Below are 11,803 nucleotides of genomic sequence, written 5' to 3' on the forward strand. Positions count from 1 at the left end.
GTATTCTTTCTGTAAGCAATATGTTTGTGCTTTCTTCTACACAGGTGAAAGTCCAATGGATGACAAAAGTATGGCAGGTCTTGAGGATTCAAAGGCTAGCATGGAAATAAAGAGTGAGGAGCAGAAACCAGCGAAAGAACCCATGGAAGTGTCAGAATGGAATAAAAGTAGCAGTAAGGATGTGAAAATACCCGACACACTGCAAGATCAGTTAAGCGAACAGCAAAAAAGGCAACCCCTCTCCGTTTCCGACCGCCATGTTTATAAGTATCGCTGTAACCATTGTAGCTTGGCTTTTAAGACTATGCAGAAGCTTCAGATACATTCCCAGTATCATGCGATTCGGGCTGCGACGATGTGTAATCTCTGCCAGCGTAGTTTCCGTACATTCCAGGCTTTAAAAAAACACTTGGAAGCAGGCCACCCCGAACTGAGTGAGGCTGAACTTCAACAGCTGTATGCCTCCCTGCCCGTGAATGGTGAACTTTGGGCAGAGAGTGAAACGATGGCCCAGGATGACCATGCCCTGGAGCAGGAAATGGAGAGAGAGTATGAGGTGGACCATGAAGGGAAGGCAAGTCCTGTAGGAAGTGACAGTAGCTCTATTCCAGATGACATGGGCTCTGAACCAAAGCGGACTTTACCTTTTAGAAAAGGGCCAAATTTCACGATGGAAAAATTCCTCGATCCATCTCGCCCGTATAAATGTACAGTGTGTAAAGAGTCATTCACCCAAAAGAACATTCTCTTGGTCCATTATAATTCAGTTTCTCATCTGCATAAGTTGAAAAAGGTTTTGCAGGAAGCCTCCAGTCCTGTTCCTCAAGAAACCAACAGCAGCACAGATAACAAACCCTACAAGTGCAGCATCTGCAATGTTGCGTACAGCCAAAGCTCGACCCTGGAAATCCACATGAGGTCCGTGCTCCACCAGACAAAGGCCAGGGCTGCGAAGCTGGAGCCGAGTGGCCACGTGGCCGGTGGGCACAGCATTGCAGCCAACGTCAGTAGTCCTGGCCAAGGGATGTTAGAGTCCATGAGTTTAGCAGCAGTAAGCAGCAAAGATACCCACCTAGATGCCAAAGAATTAAATAAAAAACAAACCCCGGAAATGATCTCTGCTCAACCTACGCATCACCCACCGCAGTCACCAGCACAAATTCAGATGCAACTACAGCACGAGCTGCAACAGCAAGCCGCATTTTTTCAGCCTCAGTTTCTAAACCCGGCCTTTTTGCCTCATTTTCCTATGACCCCAGAAGCACTGCTGCAGTTTCAGCAGCCTCAGTTTCTCTTTCCATTCTACATCCCTGGGACAGAGTTCAGCTTGGGGCCCGATTTGGGCTTGCCGGGCTCTGCCGCCTTTGGTATGCCTGGCATGACCGGCATGGCTGGATCCTTGCTCGAAGACTTGAAGCAGCAGATTCAAACTCAGCATCACGTAGGCCAGACTCAACTCCAGATACTGCAGCAGCAAGCACAATACCAGGCCGCACAGTCCCAGCTGCAGCCTCAAAAGCAGCAGCAGCAGCAGCAGCAGCAGCAGCAACAGCAGCAGCAGCAGCAGCAACAGCAGCAGGCAAGCAAATTATTGAAACAAGAGCAAACGAACGTAGCCAGTGCAGACTGCCCCGTCATGAAGGACATCCCGTCTTACAAGGAGGCGGAAGAGATTGCTGACAAGCAAGAAAAGCCAAAGCAAGAATTTATAAGTGAAGGTGAAGGACTCAAAGAAGGCAAAGACGTCAAGAAGCAAAAATCCTTGGAACCATCCATCCCGCCCCCACGAATAGCTTCAGGGGCCAGAGGAAATGCAGCCAAAGCGTTACTGGAAAACTTTGGTTTTGAGCTGGTCATTCAGTATAATGAAAACAGGCAGAAGGTCCAGAAGAAAGGCAAAAGTGGTGATGGTGACAATACCGATAAATTGGAATGCGGAACGTGTGGTAAATTGTTTTCTAATGTTCTTATTTTAAAGAGTCACCAAGAACATGTACACGGGCAATTTTTTCCATATGGAGCATTGGAAAAATTTGCTCGCCAATACCGGGAGGCCTATGACAAGCTTTATCCAATTTCACCATCTTCACCGGAAACGCCGCCTCCCCCACCTCCGCCTCCCCCTCTGCCTCCAGCCCCTCCACAGCCCTCTTCCATGGGTCCTGTAAAACTCCCAAGCACGGTTTCTGCTCCTCTACAAGCTCCACCACCCACTCCCCCGCCACCACCACCGCCACCTCCTCCCCCACCTCCTCCCCCACCACCTCCACCTTCTGCACCCCCACAGGTCCAGCTGCCTGTTTCTCTTGACCTTCCGCTCTTTCCTTCCATTATGATGCAACCTGTGCAACATCCTGCACTTCCTCCCCAGCTCGCCCTGCAGCTGCCGCAGATGGACACTCTCTCTGCCGATCTCACCCAGCTTTGCCAGCAGCAGCTGGGACTAGATCCCAACTTCTTAAGGCATTCTCAGTTCAAACGCCCGCGGACGAGAATTACGGACGATCAACTCAAAATCCTGAGGGCTTATTTTGACATCAATAATTCTCCCAGCGAAGAACAGATCCAAGAAATGGCGGAGAAATCTGGCCTGTCTCAAAAAGTTATCAAGCACTGGTTTCGAAATACGCTTTTTAAGGAAAGACAGAGAAATAAGGATTCACCATACAACTTCAGTAACCCTCCCATCACTGTTTTGGAAGATATCAGAATCGAGCCACAGGCCTCCTCTTTAGAACACTACAAATCTGATGCGTCCTTCAGTAAAAGGTCTTCCAGAACAAGGTTTACTGACTACCAGCTTAGGGTTCTACAAGACTTTTTTGACACAAATGCTTACCCAAAAGATGATGAAATAGAACAACTTTCCACTGTTCTCAATCTACCTACCCGAGTTATTGTTGTATGGTTCCAGAATGCTCGTCAGAAAGCACGGAAGAGTTATGAGAATCAGGCAGAAACTAAAGATAGTGAAAAGCGAGAACTCACGAACGAACGGTACATTCGAACCAGCAACATGCAGTACCAATGTAAAAAGTGCAATGTGGTTTTCCCCAGGATCTTTGACTTGATTACGCATCAGAAAAAGCAGTGTTATAAGGATGAAGATGATGATGCCCAAGACGAAAGCCAAACTGAAGACTCCATGGATGCCACTGATCAAGTGGTGTACAAGCATTGCGCAGGGTCTGGCCCAACGGATGCAGCCAAAAACCCTGCTGGCCCTGCAGCAAGTTCTGGCTCTGGGACTAGTACCCCGCTGATTCCATCCCCCAAACCAGAACCTGAGAAGGCTTCTCCAAAACCAGAATATCCCACAGAAAAGCCAAAGCAGAGCGACCCCACTCCCCCTTTGCAAGGCACCAAACCAGCCCTGCCATTAGCATCGACTTCCGCAGACCCCCCGCAGGCCTCGGCAGCCCAGCCCCAGCCCCAGCCCCAGCCCCCGAAACAGCCCCAACTTGTTGGAAGACCTCCCTCGGCCTCTCAAGCCCCGGTCCCTTCCAGTCCACTGCAGATTTCCATGACTTCTCTCCAGAACAGTCTACCTCCACAGTTACTACAATACCAATGTGATCAGTGTACAGTTGCCTTCCCAACTCTGGAACTCTGGCAGGAGCACCAGCACATGCACTTCCTCGCTGCTCAAAACCAATTCCTTCACTCTCCGTTCTTGGAAAGGCCCATGGATATGCCCTACATGATCTTCGACCCCAACAACCCACTGATGACCGGCCAGCTGCTGAGCGGTTCTCTCACACAAATGCCACCTCAGACCAGTTCCTCCCACGCCACAGCCCCCACAACAGTTGCTGCTTCCCTTAAAAGGAAACTGGATGATAAAGAAGATAATAATTGCAGTGAAAAGGAGGGAGGGAATAGCGGTGAAGACCAGCACCGCGATAAACGCTTGAGAACCACAATCACCCCGGAACAACTGGAAATACTCTATGAAAAGTACTTGTTGGATTCCAATCCGACCAGAAAAATGCTTGATCACATTGCACGTGAAGTGGGGCTGAAAAAGAGAGTCGTGCAAGTCTGGTTCCAGAATACACGAGCTCGAGAAAGGAAAGGCCAGTTCCGGGCGGTGGGTCCCGCCCAGTCGCATAAACGGTGTCCCTTTTGCCGAGCCTTGTTCAAGGCAAAGTCAGCCTTGGAAAGCCACATTCGCTCTCGGCACTGGAACGAAGGAAAGCAGGCAGGTTACAGCTTGCCACCAAGCCCGTTAATATCAGCAGAAGATGGGGCAGAAAGCCCACAGAAATACATTTATTTTGATTATCCGTCTCTGCCATTAACTAAAATCGATCTATCAAGTGAGAACGAATTGGCTTCTACAGTGTCAACACCTGTGAGCAAAACAGCAGAGCTGTCGCCGAAGAATCTTTTAAGCCCTTCTTCTTTCAAAGCAGAATGTTCTGAGGATGTAGAGAATTTAAATGCCCCTCCTGCTGAGACTGGATATGATCAAAATAAAACTGATTTTGATGAGACTTCATCCGTTAATACAGCCATGAGTGATGCCACCACGGGAGATGAGGGAAACACTGAGATGGAAAGCACCACGGGAAGTTCTGGAGACGTGAAGCCAGCTTTATCTCCAAAAGAGCCGAAAACTCTCGATACTTTGCCCAAAACAGCAACCACACCCACCACGGAGGTTTGCGATGAAAAATTTCTCTTTTCTCTCACCAGTCCCTCGATACATTTCAATGATAAAGATGGTGACCATGACCAAAGCTTTTATATCACGGATGACCCCGATGACAATGCTGACCGCAGTGAGACATCGAGCATAGCTGACCCGAGTTCACCAAATCCATTCGGATCCAGCAATCCCTTTAAATCCAAAAGTAACGATCGACCGGGGCACAAGAGGTTCAGAACCCAAATGAGCAATCTTCAGCTCAAGGTCCTCAAGGCTTGCTTTAGTGACTACCGAACTCCAACCATGCAGGAATGTGAGATGCTAGGGAATGAGATTGGTCTGCCCAAACGCGTGGTCCAGGTGTGGTTCCAAAATGCCAGGGCCAAGGAAAAGAAATTTAAAATTAACATCGGGAAGCCTTTCATGATCAATCAAAGCGGAACGGAAGGCACCAAACCAGAGTGTACCCTCTGTGGGGTGAAGTACTCTGCCCGCTTGTCCATCAGAGATCATATTTTCTCCAAACAGCACATTTCCAAAGTGAGGGAGACCGTCGGGAGTCAGCTTGATCGGGAGAAAGATTACTTGGCTCCGACCACCGTGCGACAGCTGATGGCACAGCAGGAACTTGATCGTATAAAGAAAGCTTCAGATGTGCTGGGCTTGGCGGTGCAGCAGCCGAGCATGATGGACAGCAGCTCCCTCCATGGCATCAGTCTGCCAGCAGCCTATCCAGGACTCCCCAGCCTTCCTCCCGTCCTCCTCCCTGGAATGAACGGTCCATCCTCCTTGCCCGGATTTCCACAAAATTCAAACAGTAAGTCGTTTCAAGGAGAGTCGGTCTAATTAATTAAGTAACATTAGGCAGCCAATCACATGTAACCAAGAACAGGGTACATTTGGATCTCTTTTAATTTCATTAGTGAAACCATTAGATTGTTTGAAGTGTATATTTTATTGTCTATCATTAATAACCAGGAAGTGAGTCACCCTGAACATATGCAGAATAATAAAGACTAGGTAGATCATAGCAGTCTCAGAAATATATTGTTTATATCATTATATCTCTATGTCTTAGAAATATTACTTTTTTATTTATTTATTTTTTTTGAGGAAGATTAGCCCTGAGCTAACTGCTGCCAATCCTCCTCTTTTTGCTGAGGAAGACTGGCCCTGAGCTAACATCTGTGCCCCTCCCCTCTTCCTCTACGTTATTTGTGGGACGCCTACCACAGCGTGGCTTTTGCCAAGTGGTGCCATGTCCACACCCAGGATCCGAACCGGCAAACCCTGGGCTGCCAAGAAGCAGAAAGTGTGCACTTAACCGCTGCGCCACCGGGCCGGGCCCTTACTTACTCTTTAAAATAAGTTTTGTTTTCACAATTGATTTTTTTGTGATTAATTTTTTAAAGGAAAATTTAAATTCTTTTTAAAAGGAAGTTTTGACATTCTGAAGAGACTTATCTAGAATGAACTAATTACAGAGAACATTTCCGAAACACGTAAGGAAAGCTCTTTTCCTTTTCACAAATTGCAGTTTTACGTAAATTTCAAACTTTGCAGTTTCATCCTTCTCTTAGTAAAATCAAAATTTCCATGCAATCTTAGGCAGATATTCCTGTTTTAACTTTTAGCTTGGGAGACAAGAAAACAATGGTATCGAATGGCCTCCTGGCCACGGCCAGCTCCTCTGGTTTCTGTCCTGAATGACGTCCTGGCATTGGAAAGAAGCAGAATGGATCCACACATAGAGAATGTTACCAGGAAAATTTCTGCAGTGCCCTTTCTTTTAACTATCGTACCAGCTAGCTTCCCTGCCACTGCCCGCATAGTACTTCAGGCTTCTTTCTCTGGACATTCTTGGGGCTGTAAATATTAGAGCTATAATCGTGTGTTTTGTTTGAACATTTCAATTCAGTCAAATATAGTTGTTTCAAGAATAACGCAGCGGTTGATTTTTTTGGCATCTGAATGTATTAGTCTTCTGGTCCCACTTTATATATCACTGTGTTTATTGACACACAGAAAAATATCTCATGTGGAAAAATTCCTATGATCAGTTATATAAAATAGAGTTTTCCACATAATGTCAAAATTGGAAAAGCTCCTATGAAGAGTTATGTAAAATATTAAACAAAATATTATGTAAAACAGAGTAAAATTTAATATTTTCCATGGGCTAAGAACAAAGTGTCTGTGCCTTTCATCTGCAAGTCTGCTTTGATTGATGATGCCTGTGTAGTCACCCCTCTAAGTGGTGGTCAGAGCATCTTGTTTTTCTCTCCACTGGATCAAAAGGCCTTTGCTTGGACAATGGGTCCTTCACTGACTGCCCCTCTGGCTTGTCACACTGAAAATGGTACCCAGAGGGCCTATTTGAGAGAAAAGGAGAAGGGGAGGAGAGAAAAGATGTTTATGAATACTTAACCTAACCTTTCTCCTCATTCTACTCACCATAAATATAATTTATACCTCCCCGAAATATGGGCCCTGTTTATAACTATCAGAGTTGTGGGAATATGTTGGCCGCAGGCCTCCTCAGTGAGCAGTGTCTTTAAATGCATTGGGTACTGAGAAGCTCAGTGCTAGGTGTCCGTTTTTTTATTGAATCATGGACCAAAACAGACCGGAGAGTGTTCTAAAGAGAAAAGGTCCATGAACACACCTACTGGAATTTGCAGTTTCTCTTGAATTAATTCTTTGTTCGTGATAGAATTTAAACATTAGCACAGCAGAGTTATCAGCAGGACCCCATCTGAGAGCCTGAGTCCTCACACTTCCAGTTCACATCTTTCTTAGGTTAATTTACCTGTGATGGGCAATACTGAATGTGTTAATCAGCTCAGGGAGTGGAGCTGTCGTTCTCCATCTTTCTACTGTATTATTTCTCATCAAACAAGTATCCCCTTTGCTTTATGGGAGAAATAGACATACCAGCTAGGTGAAATCAAAAGGAGAAAACTGCTTCATAAGGAGAATATTTCTGTATATCTTACATGCCCTGGGCTTTTGCAAGTATGTTATCTATATGAACAGACTTCGAGAATATGACATGTTCATCTTGGGCCCGTTTTAATGGGATTTAGTTATGGAAAAGACTTCATTTTAAAGATATGCCATCCCTTTGAAGGTAGGTTTGAAGATTTGATCCTAAGTCACTAAAAAGGTACTCCATCGAATATGAGATGTGCTGTAATGTCTGATGCAAAGCTACATGCCAAAATTGACTTAATTGCAATGTTTGTTTTCAGTTTTAGTATTTACCAACTTCTGAATTTCCTGATTTGAACACCCATTTTATTCTTTTTTGGGTGGAATTGCTGTTCTGGTTTACCAGCTTTAATGTCCACAAAAATTCCTTACCTTACTTCCAAGAAATTGACAAATTATTTAGTCTTTCAAGATCAGAAAGAAAGCCCTAATATAATCGTGAGTAATATACATCATGTGTGCCTGCTTCCTGAACAATGACCCAGCCCTGTGTTCAGTATCACTAATTACTATTACTCATTTTTTAATAAAGTGAATTATTTTCTGCTTTAAAAATTTTCCACATTTGTCTTTTTCTATCATGACAACATGCAGAAAGGGAAAGTGACAATAGAAAATCACATGCCTGTACACCTGGAAAAAATTAGAAAACCTTTACGTTTACATTTTATCCTTTAAGATATTAGCTTCCTTTGGCATTTTGCTCAAGAAGAATAGAAAAATAACTTGATTTTTCTATTTTTAGCTTATTTGCTTTATTGTTTTAAGCAGTAACTGATTTTTATATGTTCCATTGGTGTTTGGAAATACTGCCGAACCCAATTTCCTTAAAAGGAACTTTAGGACATGCCTTTTGCATTTTTCTCATACTTCAATGTAATTTACTAGCACATTTGGGGTAAATCTAGATAAGACTAAGTCTTTAATAATTTTAGCACAATTGTCTTTGGCCCCGTGTCCATAATTAGTTTTATTTTCACCTCAAAAATAAATTTCCCCTCCAGGAGACCTAGATCAAAGAAATTTGAGAGAAAGGAACTATATGTAAGTTCACGTGAGACAGGCATTTTCTTCTGAAAGCATTACTTTTGGGAGTAGGCAGCTGTTTCAGGAAAACAAAACCAAATAAAATGATGGTAGTATGAGATTATCTGTAGAGAAACTTTAATCTCTCAGTGGAATTTCAAAGAACTGGAGTAGGAGTGAGGGAACAGGAAAAATGTGTCTTTAACATTATAACTCGGTAACAGAGATGAAAATGGAGATGTGTTTAATTTGTAGTTACCACCACCTCTCCTGTGTTGTGATTGCTGTTCAGTTTTTCTCTTCTATTTCTAGTTTTTATGTCAGTTGGCTGCTGAACTTTTGACTGCAAATTTTACAGGCTTATGTCTTTGACTAGTAGGCCCAGTGTACATTGTTCCTCATCCTTAATCAGTATCTGTTTTCCTAACATTTTTACTTAACAGCTGATTATTTAACCCAACTCATTCCTCAAGATTTTGAATTATCAGGATTCTGAACATCCCTGATAGTCTTTGACTATAGTAGTATAGTAGTTGAGATTCCTAGGGCAGTCCTCTGAACATTTCCATTACTTCCTTATAGGACCTCCAGATAGGACCTTGTGGGCGGCGTCTGATGGGAAGGCCATAGTCAACAACTGTTGATCCATCTTGCTTTCTAATTGCCACTGCTAATGTTTTTGCCTCTTAGTGCCTTAAAATTTCCCTTGTCTTAAATTCTCATGTCAGAGAGATAGGTGAACCGGCAATTTCCTTAGAGTTGGGGGGGACAGCACGTAGGTAGCAAGGGTGCAGTTATGGAGTATGAAGTCTAGCTGTTCGAGATCTACAGCTAAAGTTGGCTTTCTAAGTAGGCAAAAGAAGCTGGCTGCTAACACGGTCTGGTTCCAACAATGCAAGGAAGGCTTTTCTGTCCTTAGTAAAGCTGCTTCCACCTCATCACTCATGCCTGAAATTCTATAATTAAATATTAATTCCTTTGACTTAATGCATTCTCCTCAGTTAAATGGAAAATAGAGTAGAATATCATGAAATCAGACGACCATAGCAGGAAGAAACCTCAAATTATCTAATCTAGTGTATATTAAGTCTTTTCAGAAATAGGTGTATTCACATTTTTGGCTCTTTCTTGCAAGTGAAATTTGATAGAGAGGCAAGTGGAAAGAAGATGAAGCTATCAGGCATAGTACTGTAGGAATAAAGGCAAGGGACTTGAGAGTTTGGGCTCCCAAAAGCAACTCCCTAACTTCACAGCTTTCTCTAGGGCTATGTTTAAATCCCAGGAACCTGAGAATTCTATCATACTAAATTGGATTAAAGACCCGGGAATTTACTCATTCCTTCCTACCATACCCCTGCAAAGCTTGAGCCATTTCATTTAAATTTATTTCATGTATTTCACCCGTTCCCCCTGTAGAATGTGCATGCTTGCTATCAGTTTCTTCTGGAAATACAATGTTATTTTCAGGGATTTTTTTTTTTCTTTTTGGATTTTGAACATTTGCATTATTTAACATTTGAAATTGATTGAATTAGACAGGAAGATAAATTTGAGTGGCAGCTTTAGATTTTAGTTTCCCTGCCCCGCATCAATGTTGAGTCAGATTTCTGTCAAGTCACCTACCAGCTCTAGGACTCAATTTTGTTACTTAAAAATGGAACTTTTAGCCCCCGTCCCCACTTACTGTTGAGGATATCGGGAGACTGTTCTCTAACATGATGGAAATTCCTTAGAGGTCATCACTAATACAACTACAGAAATTATTCCAAAGCAGGTCAGAGAAGAGTTGGGTGTGGTGAGGTTAGACAGAGCAGCCAGTGGTAAGCTAGGTGAACTGACAGTGATGGGATAATGATTAGGGTCAAGTTGAGAGTGGTATTGCGGACTTCAGAGTATCTTGAACACTAAGCCTAAGAAAAGCTTTCTCAGCTGGGTAAAGACCAATTAAGAAACTAAAAGTTGTTTTCTGTCTAAAGAAATACAAGCATGCAGTTTTGGTGTCACTTGTTTTTCTTTTTTTTTTATCACCCAAATGTTGCATTTAGCGTGGAGGTAAGACTTGGACTAATATTAAAAAGATGGTTGTCTTAAATCTATGCTCATTCTCTCTACAGCTATGTACTAATAATTTAAACTCCATTCCTCTTCTCCTGGTTAATTCTTCCATCAGGCCTCATCACGGTCCTTGTCATGATCATTTGGTAGTAAGCCATCCCTCTTCAAGAATGGACCACCACTCATTAGGCTTCCAGTCCATTCCTTTTGCAGTCAACTTTATTTGCCTCTAAAAGGACATACTCAAGAAAGGCACGACTTTTACAATTCCTTCTTTTATCCTGAGCTGTCGTTTAGTTTTTTACCCAACTCTCCAGCTCATAAAAGTGGCTTTATAATAGGTTTTTACCAGCCTCTACATGAGATTGAGTACTTGAAACCCAGCAGAGATCTCTTGCATTACGCTAGGAGTCATACTCTACTCCACATATGTCTACCTACTGAGCATTTACTTTGCTTTCTCTAATGAGGTGAGAACCATTTTCGAGGACTACAGGCAAACCTGGAAGAAGCACATTTTGGGCATGATAAAGCTGAGTGTTAATATATTCAATTCCTATCAAGTACTCTGTTAGCCAGATTATCAGGATGGTAATAAATAGCTTAACCTGCACCCTTAAAAATGACATCGTGCCTAACCACGCTCAGTCCTAGTAATGAATAGCTGTGACTTCACCGCTGTTTGTTTTTCGGTGTCTTCCGTGATCATTTGCTATCGCTATTTAATTAGCTTATCACCTTCTTTATTCAATGTAAATGTATTTTTCTACTGGAACTTAGGCAGATGGATTTCATTTTATTTGATAGCTAATTACTTTTTGAACGTGGTAATTATCAGACTGCTCAAGTGAAGGACGAGCGAGTCTGCCTTCCCAGAGGTATAGTAAAAATTGGTTAAAATGAATAACAGTGTAGGGATCTCGCAAAGTGTATCAATTAGAAGTAACCGCTGTTGTTCACTATGATGTGCTTTTTCGAACCATCTGTCTTTCGTATTATGAGAGTCTTGTTTTCTGAGTAAAATGTCGCTAAACTGTGCAGATGACATTCCTTAGAGTTGGGAGGGGTTAAGGTTAATGT

The 11,803-nt window shown here is 43.1% G+C and overlaps 1 protein-coding gene across 2 annotated transcripts in view; it reads left to right on the forward strand.

Annotated features, from left to right (window-relative positions):
- Positions 1–11,803, forward strand: part of ZFHX4 (zinc finger homeobox 4) — a 174,053-nt gene that overhangs the window by 157,938 nt on the left and 4,312 nt on the right. For both annotated transcript variants that reach the window (XM_046642708.1, XM_046642709.1), the window contains exon 10: positions 45–5,468. In XM_046642708.1, the coding sequence (XP_046498664.1) occupies positions 45–5,468 (5,424 nt within the window). The remainder of the gene's footprint in view (positions 1–44; positions 5,469–11,803) is intronic.

Source organism: Equus quagga, chromosome 16 (genome assembly GCF_021613505.1).
Source record: "Equus quagga isolate Etosha38 chromosome 16, UCLA_HA_Equagga_1.0, whole genome shotgun sequence".
Taxonomy (NCBI): domain Eukaryota; kingdom Metazoa; phylum Chordata; class Mammalia; order Perissodactyla; family Equidae; genus Equus; species Equus quagga.